General features: G+C 40.4%; 1 protein-coding gene across 6 annotated transcripts in view; it reads right to left on the minus strand.

Moving 5' to 3' along the window:
- The window catches only part of RAPGEF4 (Rap guanine nucleotide exchange factor 4), a 316,724-nt gene that overhangs the window by 88,058 nt on the left and 210,084 nt on the right, over positions 1-18,582 (minus strand). For 5 of the 6 annotated variants that reach the window (XM_070476011.1, XM_070476009.1, XM_020896336.2 and 2 more), the window contains 3 exons: positions 5,907-5,960; positions 5,485-5,591; positions 1,311-1,432 (listed from right to left, as the gene is read on the minus strand). In XM_070476011.1, coding sequence (XP_070332112.1) covers positions 1,311-1,432; positions 5,485-5,591; positions 5,907-5,960 — 283 coding nt within the window. The remainder of the gene's footprint in view (positions 1-1,310; positions 1,433-5,484; positions 5,592-5,906; positions 5,961-18,582) is intronic. The other variant, XM_020896337.2, reaches the window with a different exon arrangement.

An 18,582-nucleotide genomic window follows, 5' to 3' on the forward strand; every position in this document is an offset into this window, starting at 1 on the left:
CCTCACAGCTCTCTCTGACCCGCCCATCTCCTGAGCTGCCCTGGGACTCTCCTATGAGAACCTGCCAGCTTCCCTGAGATGAGCCCTCTGACCAGTGAAATTGCCTTGATGACATTTTCTAGTGTGTGGGTTATATATCCTAAAGAGGAAAATGGCCAACTGCCAGATCGTGCTCTAGAGTGGTTTTGTCAAAGCACAGACTTAAAAAAACCTGACTTTATCAGCAGCAGAATTGATTTTTTTCCTTTTTATATGTACTGTTTATAACCATGTCTTGTCTTCACTTTAAAAATTAAGGTAAAATTGGCTGAGCAAAGCTGACAAGACCAACCATCTAGGTCATATACCCCTAGTGTCTAACAATAATTTCCTTCTAGTTCAAATTTTAAAGTTTTTTTTAAAATCATATTCCCTTTAAACCAGAAGATTTAGATCTCTGAAAGACAAAGTCATGAACTTGGTTTATAATCTGTCATCTTTGTGTCTTAAAGTTTTAAGCCCCTTTTCAGTGGGAAGCATCAACACTGTCCAAAGATAAGGAGTGGTAGATCCTTGTTGCTCAAAAATATGAATCAGCATCATCTGGGAGCTTGTTGGAAATGCAGACTCTTTGAATCAGAGTCTGCATTTTACCAAGAGTTCCAGGTGATCTGTATACACAGTAAAGTGTGTGAAATACCGGCAAGACCAGCATTACATTCCCAGGTATTAAAGGAAAGATTTTGGTAGTTTGTCTGTTTGGAAAAGTGATCTTTAAACAAATGGCATGAGGAGTTAAACCATAGTCCTACTCCTGTCCTGAATAGTTACTCTCCTTAGATAATCAGGGGCTACAACCAGAGAGCACGCATGATTTTACATACGGTCATTGTGTGGGTACACAAATTGGCTCTCCCAGAAAACGCAGGTTCTGAATTCATTACTCTCTTTCATGTCATCAGCCTGGCCACACACTTCATTGCTCTCATTTGGCCGCTGCATCAGGATTGCTGTGCGATGCTCAGAGTATAATCACGCTATCAATGAACCGTGAATGCAAACTAATAAACATAATTGGAACTGATGCACTCGGGTTGCAATTTCATTTTCCCTTCAAACGTTCTCCCAAGTTAGGAAGGTACAATGGTGGAACACTGCAATCAACGGCATCCACTCGCTGCATTTGTATTGCTAAATGAAGACGCCAGCTCTGCGGGTCCCTAGAGAGATCATAATTCTTTCTGGCCCATGTGGGAGTTCAGCCACAACCAACCCAGGGAAACATGCTTAGCATTTCTTGAGGGTTTTCCAGGGACCGCATGTCATCTTACCGTGGTTGAGAACGCTGTCTTCTACCAGGACTTGCCACATGCCCACAGCCTGCGTTCGGGAGTGAACACAGGGAGTCTGCTGCAGCATCCAGTCCACCAGCTCGGTCCCCACACAGCATTGTCTGAAGAGTGGCGGGACACAAAGGAGGGGAGGTCAGCCACTTGCAGATGCAGGATGGGAGATGGCTTCTGAAGGTGCCCTTCTACCCTTTGGCAAACGAAGCACCACATGATACAGCCACAGGTTCTCAAACTATTGTACAAACTAGTAAGACCACTCAACTCCCAGGCAACCTTCCAGGCAAGGCTGGCTAAGCATCGAAGACCATCATAAGCTGCAGCCCCGGGGAGGCAGAAGGGCTGCGAGGCAAGAAGCGTGATCTGGCAAGTGAATCCCAGGGCTGGAAACTCTTAAGCTGGTCCCAGAAAATTTCACGGTCAAATGAAGTGTTGGTTTCTCTGCCGTGTCTAACTCTTTCTGACCCTATGAGCTGTACCTTGCCAGGCTCCTCTGACGATGGAATTCTCCAGGGAAGAATACTGGAGTGGGTAGTCATGCCCTCCTCCAGGGGATAGTCCCGACCCAGGGATCGAACTTGGATCTCCTGCACTGCAGGCAAATTCTTTAGCATCTGAACTACCAGGGAAGTCAAATGAAGGCAAAGCATAATTCTGACTTCTCTCCCCTGAGCTTTGTGAGGAATGAGTTAAAGTTTGTGAAGCCCTAGGAGGTACTCTGTGACAGGTTCTGGATAAGTGCAAAATTATATACCACTTTCTATTTTCAAGTAATACTACTGAGCTTCCTCAGAGGGGTGTTGGGAGAAACAAGCAATTAGTGATGCAAATCTCTTTGAAAAAAGTTCGATGTAATGAACATCAGCACTTTGACAGAGCCTGTCATCTGAAGAGCTCCAAATGCTTTCTGTACAGGCACATACTCATCACTGTGATGCCCCTTGGGGGTAAGGTGGTCAGGATGGGCAAACTATTAACATGTGCATTAGTTAGGAAACACAGAACCACACACATACACACATGTTAGGAAAGCTTCTGTAGGGAGAGAAGTGTTTGCGGCATGACTATTCAGTGGAGGAAATGGGATGATGTAGTCTGAGGGAGGAACCCTAACGGACAGAGGAACAAGCAGGGAGTTACAAGCAGCTAGCTGCCTACAGCTGGGTCTAGGTCACTGGTGGCCTCACCTCCTGGGCTGAGAATGCCACTATCTTTGAGGCACTGAGGCTGGTCCCAGCCCAGGGAGCCCCTCTCTAGTTGAACCAGGGGGGATTCCTGGTGCTGGTCCATTCTAGGAAGAGCGTAGCCCCGGAGGAGTCATGAGATCCAGCACCAGGTCTGCTATGTATTAGCTGCATGACTCTGTCTATATCATTTCAAATTACTGGTTCTTAATTTTATTCATCTATAAAAGAAAAGAGGAGGAAAAGATGGCTTTGAAGGCCATATCCGTTTCTAAGATTCTAGGAACTCTGAAATCTACCAGAGATCCTGGGATGTTCTGATTTGGATCTAACCCACCACACAAGGAAGATGTCCTGAGAAGGCTATTAGATTTCCAAGACTGCTCTGATTACAGACTATTACACATTAGAGCCTCAATGGGCAAAGAGGCACCTAGTTACTCTTCATCCTGAACCAAATGTATGATCTGTCATGTTCCTCTTCTAATTTGAGAATTTATTAACGGGAAAAGTCATGTAATAGTATAAAAAATCAATTTAATGTGGCCTTTAAGTCAACGATTACTTTTACTAAAAAGAGCACATGGAACTGAGATGATCCCAGGGCTTTGGAGCCCTGGGACAGGGTATAAGGATCTTGTAGTCAGAACACAGGACAAAGACATACAGTTGTGCCACTTGTAGCTGATGGAATCATGGGTTTCCTCTCTATTAATGATATTTAGTTATTTTAAGGTTCACAGCTGACCTCTGGTGTGGTGATCACTGGGGATGACACTGCATCTGGGGAGACTTGGACCCCTAATGCTGCTGTAATGATAGAAGTGGGGAGAAGCAGGAGTGGGGGAGGGGATGAAACTGGAACCAAGATTTGGGACCAGGTACTCAAAATGTCCTGCAGGAAAAAGAAATCATGCCTCATGGGTCATTATCAACAGATCATTAATTTGTGTCATAGGGTGTGGAATAGACTTAACACCTATGTTTCAGGGGTTTAAAATCTTACTACTATGGAGCAAGAAAGAGATTATGGTTTCTGACTTCTAGTTTCCAGTATTTGTCACCAAAGATGACATCTTTAATGGAATTTCCCTAGCGTAAGTCAACACTTGGGAAAGCATAATCACATTTTAAATTAAGGAAAAAAAATTAAAAAGTAAAAGGTCTTTCAGCTGTATGAGACTTTGAGAGTCACTTGATTAGTTTAAGAGGTTGAGCTCTCTCCCTGATGCCATAGGCAGGCGTTTTAACCTTTACTTCCCTCAAAATTATAGCAGTGTGTAGGAACTGTAGACTTAAAAAAAAAAAAAAAAAAAGATGAACTTCCAGAGTTGAAGGAAAAGGCTTTCAAATGTAATCATCCAAAATGGTAGCTGGTAAATATCCATATTATAAGGGGAAGAGGAGCAATCTGTCCTTAGAGACGGAACATGTCCTAAGAGGAACATGCTACTGATTAAAGTGTTTCTCAAATCCCATCAAATAGAATTCCAGAATTCTATTAAGAAGAAGCCATTCTAAATGTAGCAAATAGGGCTTTCCATAGTGGTCCAGTGTGGAAGACTCTGTGCTTCCAATGCAGTGGGGGTGGGTTCAATCCCTGGTTGGGGAACTAAGATGCTACATGCCCTGCAGCACTGGCAACAAATTAAAAAAAAAATAAATGTAACAAATCATTTTGATCTTACAAACATATTCATGACAAATGCAAGTAGAAGAGTGTTAGTTTGCATGGAAAGCAGAAAAAGCGATCCTAAGAGGAAGAATTTGCCATGCATTTCCAGCTTTCCTTGGGAAGAGACTGGATTTTGAGGCAATATACTTGAACATTCACTGTAGGGTGAGTCAGAAATAATTTTATAGGTTCTATCATGGTTGACAATTGCTAGAAAGATACATTATATATCCTTTGTGGTAACTTTAAAATTTGTATTCTAGCTTTTCACTGTCTTATGAATTTGGTTCATGTGAATCAAATAGGTTTTGACTCATGCTAAGTCTAATGGGTTCTGAGATCATGTCTAGGCTAAATGAGAAAGAGGGCCGACGATTGCTGAAAGAAGACCATGAGTCTGAATCATAGGTGCAGGGAGAGAGAGTGAAGGCTTATGTACCATAAACAGGCCATTCTAGTTCCTGAATCCTTTTTGAATTGATAAAATCAAAAGTTAAAGATGAGACATGAATCCTTCGTTGACCCACTATGGTTCAATCATCTCAGAAGGTCAACTAAATCACATGGCCCCAGTCTTTATCATTTCTTAACTCTAGTGGCAGCCATAATGAGTTGTTATTCTGTATGATTAGAGGTGTGAAAGAGTTGAACATCTTACTATATTTATACTACAGTGGAATCCTACACTAGAAAGTAAATTATGTAAAGGGAATTTTATATTTTTTTCCCTCTTGTATCCTTAGGGTTTGAAACACAATAATGCTTGATGCCCAGTAGGTACTTAACAAATGTATAGAATGAATGAAAGAAACTTAGAAGTCAATCAACCTAGATTTAAAATCCTGGCTTTGCCACTCACTAGATTTGTGACTTGATCAAGGAAAACTATTTAATCTCTCTGAGTCTCAGATTTATCATCTGAAAAGTGGCCTTACAGATTGTGATGAGGATGAAATGAGATAATGTATGGAGAGTGGTCTTTCTTGTTCAGGGCTTCAAGTATAAATGAATACTCAGTAAATGTTAGTTGAATCTCATCTAAATCTAGTAGTTTTCCTAAAATATATAGGCAAACAGAAATAAAGGTTTTCTTTTCTTTGTTCATCACACTTAAACCAATGTCTAAGCAAATTAGTTTAGGAGTAATTCCTGGGAATATTAAGGCTAATTAGAGTTAAGTGGGGATCCAAGGCAAGCTCAGAAATTCTAGAACCCAGAGGATTATAAAACATGCTACCTGTAGATGGAAAACAGGGAAACACGTTTGTTGTAATTTCACTATTTATATCACACATACCTGTATGTCTTTAGGTGGTATTTTCTATCTCTTATCATGTGAGGTGCTCGAGAGAGAATGGCATTTCGTAAAATTTTTCCAGCCCTGAGGATCTTCTCTGAAGGAACCTGAATTTTCATCAAGTGAGAGGAGGGGGAAGAAAAGAAGGAGAGATTATAGATGGAAAACAAACCAGATAAATCTTTAAATCACTTTTCAATACGATTCTGTGCTTGAAAAATACAATTCATTCATACATATGTATTGCTCACTTGTGTGATATGTCACTGTTTTATACTGAGAACCGAGACACACTGATATGTATTGTTTCTAGAAAGTGTATTTGCAGTTTCCTGATGTGCTGCTCTGACATATGGACCACTTCTCATAGTTACTTAAGAAACTAGCTCTGATGGCTCATCAACCCACCTACATCCCATTACCTTGGTAATGGTGTTAGCAGGACGAAGAGGAACGTGAGGTTCAATGAGAGGTGTCTGAAAAATAAAATGTTAAAGGAAAAGAAAATTAAACAAAAGTTCACTAAAGAAAATTATGGGTTGGGGATAATAAGAAACATCTATTTTTATAAAACTCAAAATAGAATTAGAAAAACAAGAGATAAAATCTGCCTAAAGAACTTGAATGCACAGGCATTCAAAGGGCAAGGTTAGACCACTCTATTTGCCAAAATTTAAATATAAATTATTAAAAATGAAAAAACCAAACAGGAATGATTAGATGTTTGTAGGCTTAATGAGAAGGGAATCAATATCTACTCAAAGCATAACAAACATCAGGGCAGAAGAAAAAGCAAAACAAGATAAACATGAAAAGAGATTAAAATGATCTATCTCAGAGGATAGGGAGAAAGGATTGTTTAAGAATGGAAAAGAGTGATTTCATCCTCTCTCATGTAGTTAAGATTCTTTTCCTGCAATCTGTATTTTTAGGAAGTTTTAATTTTTAAATGATGCTTCTTGATGGTTTAACACACTCACATTCCTTGAACCTACTGGAGCAGCTAGGCTACCATCTCTTTCATTTGCAAAATGGTATACACAGTTTTCAGGATTCTGTGACTATCAGAACAGCTCTAGGATTTAGAGAAAGCATTTATAATTATCCACATTCTTCAGATGAAGGTGCTGAATTGAAATTCCAGGGAAATGACTTGCTATACAGCTACACAGTTGAGTCCTCTAGTCCTACTTAATCTTCTTTGCTCTGTTTTTCTGAAATATCTGGTAATGGCATGTCCAAACAGAGGAGAAAGTCACATTCCATCAAAGACTGGTAGAACTATCAATACAATGCTGTTTATGCTACTTCCAAAAGGTAAGAGAACACAGCAGATTTATGTACGAGATTGCTGTGGGCAGAATAATAGCCCTCAAAGATGTTCATGTCCTTATCCTCAGAACCTATGAATATATTAGATTATATGGCAAAAGGGACTCTGTGGATGTGATTAAGTTAAGGATCAAAATAAGGTAGCTCAGACGGTAAAGCGTCTGCCTGCAATGAGGGACACCTGGGTTCAATTCCTGGGTTGGGAAGATCCCCTGGAGAAGGAAATGGCAACCCACTCCAGTACTCTTGCCTGGAAAATTTCATGGATGGAGGAGCCTGGTAGGTAGTCCATGGGATTGTAAAGAGTCGGACATGACTGAACAACTTCACAGTTCTTTACAGTTCACATCCTGATGTTTCTAGGTAGGTCCAATGTAATTGTAAGGTCCTTAAAAGATGAACAAGGGAGGCAGAAGAGTTAGAACCTGAGAGATAACAGTGGGAGCAGATTCAGCCTGACTTTGCTGACTCTGATGGTAGAGGTGGTCAAGGGCCAAGGAACGAGGGCAGCCTCTGGAACATGGAAAAGGCAAAACAACATATGATCATGAGCCTCCTCTAGAGGCTTCAGAAGGAATGGGCCTGATTTTAGCCCAGAGACTAATTTCAGACTTCTAAACTATAGCACCATAAGGTTATTCATTTCTGTTTTTTTAAGCTTGTGGCAATTTGTTACAGCAGCCAAAGAAAAATAACAGATTATTATACTTTACACTAATGACCCTTACTTTTTGCAAATAGAAACCATCACATTGAAAATAAATTAGTAGGCTTTTCCTTTGTCCCAATTAAAAAATATAATCAATGGGGAAAATAAAAATCAATATGAATTTTAAATATGTACATAAACGTATTCATGTATAAACATACACCTTTTTTTATCAACAGTAAATTTCAGATGAGTTGCTGCTTTTAATATTAGAATTAAGAAAAAAAGGGGAAAGAATCCTACGTTTTAAGAAAATCATAGATGAGAAAGATTTGTTTAGAATGAAAATGCACTGAATTTAAACATTTTCATCACCTTCCTGGCATCTAGTAGACATTTTTCCCCTCTTGAAATCACTAGAGCACAAATGTCAAACAATATTATAGTATTTTAGCAGCATTCTGTTTGCAACCAGCATAGACCAAGGAATGTCAATCTGGTCCAATTCAACAGCAGCTTTGAACAGAGCTCGACTTTGTTCTGACATAGCTCACGGTCTCTTATGGAAGACCTTTCATAGGAAAGGGACCATGAGCTCAGAGTCCCGTGTTTGTACCATCTCCTCAAAAAAGACAGGAGAGAATTCTGTGATGCCAAATCACCTGGAAACATGTTCAAAAGTGGGAGGCCAGCATGTATGAGGGCCCTGGAAATGTGTGCAATCAAAACTCTTGACTATTTCTGAGCCGTGAGTTTCCAGTATTCATGTATCTTGTCACTTTACGTTACATAGGTTGGCTTATATGACTAGGTTATATGTGCCTGGTTATAAACCCAAACTGTAGAAGCCTGTGGTTCTTCTTGAAAATAATAGCAGAAACCCATTTCTTCTTCCTGTCCTGAAAGAGAAGTGCAGGTATATGTGGTCTAGAGTAGACAGGTGTAGGCTAAGCTTCTTTTCTATGGGGGAAAAAAAAATCGATTTTCCTTTGCAGTGGTCTTTGAGAGGCTGGCCGAGCCAGAGGTCAGGAAGATGCCCATGCTCGAGAGTTAATGATGAGTATTTATTCTTTGGTAGGCACTGTGAAACATTATTTGAAGACTGCATCGTTTTGTTTCTATAGAAATGACTACATTTAAACAAAATGCTAGCAAGTAGTCCCTAGGTAGTCTATTTGGTTGGACAGTTTCCTTTTTGCTTTCCTGGAACTCTGAAAAGAAACTACTACCAAAGCTGGGGAAACATCGGGCTTCAACCAATATTGTTCCTTTGATTTGCAACTTCTAACGGGGCAAAACATACACAAGATTCTCTTTTAGCAAGCTAATCCTAGTGCCAGTTCCAGGACCAAGAGGCTGTTTAATCTGTTGAAAGGCAGCATTCTCAGAACCTTCCCTGGTTCAGAGATTTCAGGTTTGGAGGCAACATAATGAATAGATGCTTTGAGAGGGGAACAGTCTCTTTATTTGAATGAAACCTCCAAGGAACAAATGCAGCATGAAAGCAGATTTTATTTGGGTGGTGGGGGGAGATAAAAACTCATTTTTGAAAGGGACTCTGTATTCAGTTAGGCAAGCCTCTAGGTCCTAAGAGCTATGTTGGTGCCTAGCAGCTGTGTGCTGTGAGGTAGGGGGCATTTGTGACAGGTAGGGTGGGTCCCTGGGGCACAAAGTCACTGCCAATGCCTGTTCAGGGGTCCTTTCCACAGTGACTGTGACTTTATTGCTTTTGTATGTGCTTACTTGTTTCCTTGTTGGTTTCTCTTCACTTTCAAGTAAAGTTTTTATTTTTGAGAATATCACTTTTGTGTGCATGCTAAGTCTCTTCAGTCATTTCCGACTTTGTGACCCCTGGCAGGCTACTTTGGACTGTAGCCTGCCAGGCTCCTCTGTCCATGGGATTCTCCAGGGATGAATACTGGAGTGGGCTGCCATGCCCTCCTCCAGGGGATATTCCTGACCTAGGGATGGAACCCATGTCTCTTACATCTACCTGAATTGGCAGGTGGATTATATACCACTGGGAAGCCCTCACTTTAGCTGAGCTTTAGCAAAATGAGGACAGGAATTTCAGTTTATAAATGATGAAGGTCAATAGGAGAGGGAAAGAAGCAGGAATGTGGAAATTAGTGAGAATCCAAACAAGAGAAGCAGCCCCAAAAGCAAGATCAAGGATTTCCTTTTCACAGGTTATCTTCTTATTACACCAATATTTTATTGACAGAACGAAGGCCAGCAGCATAATGGGCCTGAGCTCACACAGCCAACACCTGGAAGAGCTGGGAGGTGAATCCATGTCAGCTTTACCCCAGCGTCTGCGCTGCAGGAACCCATCCCACCTGCTCTTTCCTCCTCTAGACATCGTGGCTCACACTCTGGGAGAGATAATATTCTGTTGAATTAAAGTTCACTGAGAAAAATGCTTCTATGCCCTTCTCGGTTGTCTGGAACCAGACTCAATGTTATGTATATCCAGAAATAAGTGTTCACAATGTCCTACTGAGATGACATGTTAGCATCATGTACCATGCTTGGTCTGAAATGACTTCTTAAAAAGCAACTTTGTGAAAATGAAACATTTGGCATCTAGGAACTGCCCTTCTAGGGCTGAGACAAATATATAAGGAACACAGGTAGCAGTTGAAGTCCAAGCAGGTAAACGGAGAGCAGTCTATTCCCGTGGAGGGAATTTAACCCTAGGAACTAGCTTCACAAGCGGTGGAAGAGCTAAGAAGCTAAAGAGACAATGAGGAAGTCACCTGGATGCTAGTCAAGTAGGCAGCCCTCAGGAGTGGGGACAGAGGCGGAGGAAGCATTACTAGAGCCAGAGTCAGATGTCTGGTGGGAGCTGGATCTCCAAGGGTCATCTGTTCCTAGAGGACCAGGCACATGAGTGCAAGACTGTCCTGCATTCAATCTCCCTCCAACCATAAACCAGAGAAATAAGGAAAAGAATTTCATTTTATAAATGATTAAAGAGAAGAAAGAAGGAGCTTGTTGAGATGATAAAAGCTAGAAAACCAACCCTAAAGGCAAAACCAAGGACCTGCGGAGGTCAGCCTCCTTGTGATGCACAATGGAGCATGGAGAAAGCAAAGTATTGCTTGGAGGACAAACAGCCCAGGACCCCCCCAGAGGGTGTTTGCTGTGACCACAGAGTGGGTGTAGGGCTGCCCCCTGTTCCACTCCAGCTCCCTCACCCTCTCTTATTCCATATCTTCCCAGCAACACTTCCTGCTGGGCTCAGGCAAGGGAGGTGGACAGTGGGCAGCAAAGAGGGGACCTTCATTGATGCTTCCTGAACTGGTTCCCAGGAAAGTCAGAAAATGTATATCACAAATGAACCCTAGAAGAAACAGACCCCATCTCCCATTAAATGTCATACGTTTTAATACATCAATCATGTTCTGAGGACAAAAATTCTTCCTCCCTACGTGAGTATGAAAGAATCTGAATTGGGCTGTGAAAACATGATCCTCAAAAGCTAGGCAGAGAGGACAGATAAAGGCAGAGGTATTCAGCTTTCTCTCTGCTTTTCTTGGCTTTCTCCCCTGAAGACTTCCCTCAGGAGTGACCGTAATTGGTTTTTGTTTGTTTCTGGAGAGGAGATGCATTCTACTGCTTTTTATTATGTTTATATTACTACTGAAAAGGAGAGGCAGTAAGGGAAAATATTCCTTTTGGCACGAGAGCCAATTCAGAAATACTAATCAGGTGATGAAAATACGAATTTAGTCTCTATTACAAGATGCACAATAACTCCCCAGTAGATCATAATGAGGTATAAGGCACTGTAATAGGCCTCATGAAAAACCATATTCAGGCCCTTTTCAAAGGGTGTAATTCTTTTTACTCCAGTATTTGCTCATAGAAGCCTTTTGCAAGGCACAGCATTTTAAGCCAAGAGATAAGAATAACAAGGTAGATTGGGACACAAAGCTCATGGCAGAACTCTGGCAACCCAGCGTAATAAAAAGTCATATAAGCCCACATCCAATTCACATATTTAATGAAGGCATATTGTGTGCAGAGCAATGTGCTCGGCTAAAGGACAGACTCTGATAAAGTACCGGGTCTAAATATGCCCTACATCTTTGGGGGAAAGTAGAACTTCTTACGAGTTAAACAATTATTGAGAATCTGAGTCAATGAATAAATGGATTTTAAATTCATCTTTTCTCAGTTCAGGTGAGAAAATCTTTAGGAAGTAGGAAGAAACATTTAATTTTTTAGTGAAAATGATATGCTTTTTAGGAGTTACATTCCTTTATTTTGGCATTGTGGAAAAATACAACTGAAGTCTTGGAAATCTATGTCTCTAAATCGCAGCAAGATACTCTATGACCCACCTCCTAGATTAATGGAAATAAAAACAAAAATAAACAAGTGGGACCTAATAAAACTTAAAAGCTTTTGCACAGCAAGGGAGATTATAAACAAGATGAAAAGACAACCCTCAGAATGGGAGAAAATAATTGCAAATGAAGCACCTGACAAAGGGTCAATCTCCAAAATATATAAGATGCTCATATAGCTCAATATCAGAAAAACAATCTAATAAAAAAATAGGCAGAAGACCTAAACAGACTTCTCCAAAGAAAACATACAGATGGCCAATAAACATATGAAAAGATGCTCAACATGTTCACTATTCAGTTCAGTTCAGTCACTTAGTTGTGTCCAACTCTCTGCGACCCCATGAATCGCAGCACGCCAGGTCTCCCTGTCCATCACCAACTCCTGGAGTTTACTCAAACTCATGTCCATCGAGTCGGAGATGCCATCCAGCCATCTCATCCTCTGTCGTCCCCTTCTCCTCCTGCCCCCAATCCCTCCCAGCATCAGGGTCTTTTCCAATGAGTCAACTCTTCGCATGAGGTGGCCAAAGTATTGGAGTTTCGGCTTCAGCATCAGTCCTTCCAAAGAATACCCAGGACTGATCTCCTCTAGGATGGACTGGTTGGATCTCCTTGCAGTTCAAGGGACTCTCAAGAGTCTTCGCCAACACCACAGTTCAAAAGCATCAATTTTTTGGTTCTCAGCTTTCTTCACAGTTCAACTCTCGCATCCATACATGACCATTGGAAAAACCATAACCTTGACTAGACGGACCTTTGTTGGCAAAGTATCTAGGTTGGTCATAACTTTCCTTTCAAGGAGTAAGCATCTTTTAATTTCATGACTGCAATCACCATCTGCACCATTAGAGAAATGCAAATCAAAACTACAATGAGGTATCACCTCACACCAGTCAGACCAACCATCATCAAAAAATCTACACACAATAATAAAAGCTGGAGGGGACATAGAGAAAAAGGAACCCTTCTGCTCTGTTGGTGGGAATGTAAATGGTAATAGCCATTATGGAAAACAGTATGAAGATTCCCTACAAAACTAGGAATAAATATATCACATGAGCCAGCAATCACATTACTGGGCATATACCCTGAGAAAATCACAACTCTAAAAGGGACATGTACCATAATATTCATTGCAGTAATATTTACAGTAGCCAAGACATGGAAGCAACCTAGATATCCATTGACAGATGAATGGATAGAAAAGCTGTTGTACATTTATACAATGGAATATTACTCAGCCATAAAAAGGAGCAAATTTGAGTCAGTTGTAGTGAGGCAGATGAACCTACAGCCTCTCGTATAAAGTAAGTCAGAAAGAGAAAAACAAGTATCATAGATCAATGCATACATATGGAATCTAGAAAAGCAGTACTCATAAGCCTAGTAGAGAACAAACTTGTGGACAGAGTAGGGGAGGGGGAGGATGGGGCAAACTGAGAAAGTTGCATTGACATATACACACTATCATGTGTAAAATCAGGCTTCCCTAGTAGCTCAGATGGTAAAGAATCTGCCTGCAATGCAGGAGATCTGAGTTTGATCCCTGAGTCGGGAAGATCCCCTGCAGAAGGCAAGAGCTACCCACTCCAGTATTCTTGCCTGGAGAATCCCATGGACAGAGGAGCATAGCAGGCTACAGTCTATGGGGTCACAGAGAGAGAGTCTTTCACATGTGTAAAATAGTTAGTGGGAAGTTGCTAAATAACACAGCAGCCCAGCCTGGTGTTCTCTGATGACCTAGAGCCTAGAGTTGGGGGATGTGGGGAGAAGAGGGAGGCTCAGGAAGGAAGGGATATATATATAATTATGGCTAATTATAATTGTCGTATGGCAGAAACCAACACAAAATTGTAAAGCAATTTTTGACCAATTAAAAATAAATAAAAAATCTATGTCTCACAATAATTATGATGAGTACCATTTTTTGGTTGACCAGACAAAACTGAAGTAAATCAGACTCATACCAATGTCATCACTCTGAAATAACTCTAAGTTTCCCATTTGTTAAACAACGGAAAATTCATCTATAGACCTCTTTGGCATCTATTGACAGGTTTTGTTGTTTTTTTATTGTTGTTGTTGTTTTTAAGTTTTTCCTAATTCAAAATTGACTTGTAGATTTCCAGTTTCAGCTTCAACCTGTAAAAACTGTCACTTCTGCTGTTACAAGAAAAAGCTGAACAAGTAAAAATAACAACTTCTCTCAGGTTCATCAGAGAACTGACCATGTCAAGAAAACTGTCACCCTGGCAAATAGGTGAAATCTGGCAAAATAGGAGAATCCAGTCATGGCTGACACTTGTCTGCCTGGATTGGGAGCCATATATAGGTAGGAATACTTAGTGTTAAATTAATTAAACCAGGAGGCCACTAGATTGAGGTGGTTCTAATGCCTGGAGGCCTGTGTAAGCAAATAAAAATCTCAGCCTGTAACTGCCTCAGGGTTCTAAGGTTGAAACTCAAGGACAACCAACCATAGCCAAGTAGGCTTTACACTATGGCCAATCAGTAATTTCCTAATTTTGCCTTCCTTTTCTCTATAAAATTACTCCTCAAGCTTCCACTGGTGGAGTGCTCCTAACCACTTCTAGTTTGGTGCTGCCAGATTTGAATCATTTTTAGCTCAAATAAATTCTTAACATTATGCCTCAGTTTATCTTTTAATTATGGTAATTTTAATGAAACTTGCTGGAGGTTGAATGTGGAGTAGCTTGAGACTGAGAAACTTCTGGGGGGGTGATCTTAGGTGGGCCCCACAAGTTTGTGGGTTTTACCCCCAGGAACGCCACAAGAGTCTTATGGTGACAATTCTCATGGCTCTGGCAGGGGGAGGAGAAGAGTGAGCATTATGATATATATCCAGATAAATATAACATAGCCAAGCCTACTCTCCAAGGACTTTGAGAGTTTTATCCTACCTGGGGGAAGGGCATTTCTTTGTCTCTAGCTTCCTCCAGCCTTCCTGTCTCACCTAAGGGAAGAAAAAGCAGCTAAGAAACAGTGTGAAAGTCCCATTGCAGGGACACAGGCCTGGAGAGTTTTATCCTACCTGGGGGAAGGGCATTTCTTTGTCTCTAGCTTCCTCCAGCCTTCCTGTCTCACCTAAGGGAAGAAAAAGCAGCTAAGAAACAGTTGTGAAAGTCCCATTGCAGGGACACAGGCCTGCCAAATGAGCTTTAACCATAAGATTATAGGACTGCCCTTCCCACAAATGCCCCTCACCATGCCAATATAAACATAGTAGATTACAGCTGAAAGAGATCCCTATTCAGACTCTATCTAAGGAGGAGATCTTAGGGAAGCCTGAACACAGCAGAGGAGACAAAAACAAGGACATTAGAGGAATCAGAAGACTCTAGAATCTATACAGCTATAGCAAATATTAAACACAGCCCAACTCCTAGCCAGATTAACATAAAACCTCACTCTGAAGGCTTATTTATCTCAGTTTCTATTACCCAATACATCATGCCTGGCTTTCAACCAAAAATTACAAGGCATGCTAGAAGGCAAGGGAAAACAGAGTCTGAAGACACAAAGTAAGCATCAGAGCCAGACTCAGACATGACACAAATTTTGGAATTGTCAGATGGGAAATTCAAATGAACTGTGATTACTGTGTTAACTATGGAGTAGTCTTCCATTTATAGTACTAATAAAAAGTAGGTAATATGCAAAAATACATTGTGTGACATAGGCAGAGAAAGAAAAACTTAAAGAAATATCTTCCTCCCTTCTCCTTCCTCCATAGACCAACCTCAGAGAAGGAAGAGCAGAAAGCAGATGGGAATTGGAGAAGGCAGACCATACCCCTCTAACAGTGCTGGAACCACCAGCCCAGTCTCTTCAGAGATTCAACCCCACCAAAACCTAAAAGTTCTAAAGAATGGACCTAGCAAGTTACCATGGATATTAACAAGCTTATTCTAAAGTTTATATAGACAAGCAAAACACCCAAAATAGCCAACACATTTTTGAAGAAGAACAAAGTTGAACTGATGCTACTCCACTTTAAGACTTACGATAAAGCTACTGGAACCAAACAGTATGGTATTAGCAGAAGAGAAATATTGAGTTGGCTAAAAATTTTGTTCAGGTTTTTCTGTACAATGTTATTTTTTGGGAAAAACCCAAACTTTTTTGCCAACCCTATAGATCAAAAGAACAGAAAGCCTAGAAATATGCCTAAATAAATATAGTCAACTGATCTTTGACAAAGGAGCAAAGACAAAACAATGGAGCAAAGATAGTCTTTTCAATGATGGTGCCAGGACAGCTGATGTCCACATGTTAAAAAAAAGAAATGAATCTAGACACAGATACTATATTTTTTCACAAAAATTAACTCAAAATAAACATAAATTAACATAAAATACAAAGCTAAAATAAAACTCCTAGAAGGTAACATAGGAGAATACCTACATGGCATTGAATATGGCAATGACCCATTTTTTTTGAGGTTCGGCCAGCCAATCTAGAGTGTCTATCATCTATCGATTATTTTCTATATACTTGGCAGATCACCCAAGGATCCTACAATGTAGGAAAGTGAGAGTTAGAGTAAGTGGGTGCCCACAGCCTCAGTGCTGTGAAGAGGGGGACAGGATTGAAGCCCAAGACTGTCTGGTCTCAGAGCGCCTGTCTTCCCACCACACCCTGGGATCTCTAGGTAACCAGTTTATTACAAAAGGAGATAACTCAGGAATAGCCAGGCAAAAAAGATACATAGAGCAAGGTATGAGGGAAGTGGTGAAGAGTTTCCATACCCTCTTCGGGTACACCACTGTCCTGGAATCTCTATGTGTTCAATAACCTGGAAGTCTGGCAATGATTTTTTAGATATAATACCAAAGGCACATAAGCCATGAAAGAAATAATTGATAAACTGAATTTTCATTAAAACAAAAATCTTCTGCTCTGTGAAAGACAATGCAAGCAAATGAGAAAACAAGCCACAGACTGGGAGAAAATATTTGCAAAAAACACCTATAATAAAAGACCGTCACCCAATTTATATAAAGAACTCTCAACACTGAAAAGAAAACAACCTGTTTAAAAAAGTGGACCACAGACCTTAATACACACCTCACCAAAGAAGGTATACAGATGGCAAATGAGCAAATGAAAAGATGCTCCCCATCACATGTTACCAGGGAAATGGAAATTAAAACAAAAAGATATGACTACACACCTATTAGAATGGCCAAAATCCAAACACTGACAAGCCCAAATGCTTGTACAAAAGTTTGTAGAGCAACAGGGACTCTCAGTCATTGTTGATGGGAATGCAAAATGCTGTAGCCACTTTGAAGACAGTTTGGCAGTTCCTTACAAAACTAAATATGCTCTTGTCACATACGATTTAGCTATCAAACTCCCTGGTATTCACCCAAATAAGTTGAAAGCGTATGTCCACACAAAACCCTGCATGTAGTATGTACAGCAGTTTTATTCATAACTGCCAAAACTTAGAAGCAATCAAGATGCCCTTCAATAGGTGAATGTATCAATAAACTGTAGTACATCTCTATTCAACACAAAAGGAAATGGGTTATCCAGCCATGAAAAGACAAGAGGAATGCATATTTCTAAGTGAAAGAGGTCAATCTGAAAAGGCTACAAACTATATGAGTCCATCTATATGACATTTTTGAAAAGGCAAAACTAAGGAAACAATGAAAAGATGAGTAGCTGTTAGGGGTTGGGGGCACGGATGAACAGGCAGAGCACAGAGGATTTTTAGAGCAGTGAAAATGCTCTATATGATATCACAATGATGAATGTATGTCATTATACATTCGTCCAAAGCCAGGGTGAACATTAATGTAAACTATGGACTTTGGGTGATAAAGATGTGTCAGTGTAGGTTCATCAATTGTAACAAAAGTGTTCTCTGGTGGGAAATGCTAATAGGGGATGATATGCATGTGCAGGGGCAGAGGGTACAAGGGACATCTCTGTGCCTTCCCCTCAATTTTGCTGTGAATCTTAAGCTGCTCTAAAAAAAAAAAAAGTCTTAATTTAAAAATGGACATGACTAATCCTTAATAAATGAAGTAATATTTTTTAGGGCCTAAAGTGACAAAAAATTTATGGATTAAGACTGAATGTTGTTATGGTTGCTAAGTACCAGTGGGAAAGAACATATTCAACTCAACACAGTTAAGAGTGATTACTTGCGAGATGGGATTATTTCAATCATAATTTTCATGTGTATATGTCACTGAGTTGAGACTCCTCAATCCAAACAAATAAATATACATGTTTATATTTTTTTAAATTGTGGGAACTGAAGTCTATAGTTTAGTCTCAGGCTGAGTCTGACTATTCAGCCAGGCTTACAGAGCAGAAGAAACTTAAGTGTACTAAAGGCTGCTTGGTGAGTCCATAAAACTGGAACAAAGAGGTCACGACAAGAAAAGTGCTGCCCAGATGCTTCTGCTGAGTGGGCTGGGAGTACTATTCTCTAGCAGGTGCTAGCAAATGGTTCAAGTTCATCCCCAGCATTTCCTAATGCAATGCTAGAAGATGGTATGTTTGTAGGATGAGCAAGCCTTATTCTACAGTAAAGATTGCTTCTGATTTCATCTGGTGGTGGGTAAAATCCTCTGTTAGATACTAATCTTTGTTCTAATACATGGGATCTTCTGAGGGTTCACTTCCTAGGAGGCATGTCTAGTAGATATATAGACAAGCATATTTACTAGACATACATATCTACTAGACATGCCTAAGCTAGATATTTGGTGGCAAAAA

This window comes from Odocoileus virginianus, chromosome 13 (genome assembly GCF_023699985.2).
Source record: "Odocoileus virginianus isolate 20LAN1187 ecotype Illinois chromosome 13, Ovbor_1.2, whole genome shotgun sequence".
Classification (NCBI taxonomy): Eukaryota; Metazoa; Chordata; class Mammalia; order Artiodactyla; family Cervidae; genus Odocoileus; species Odocoileus virginianus.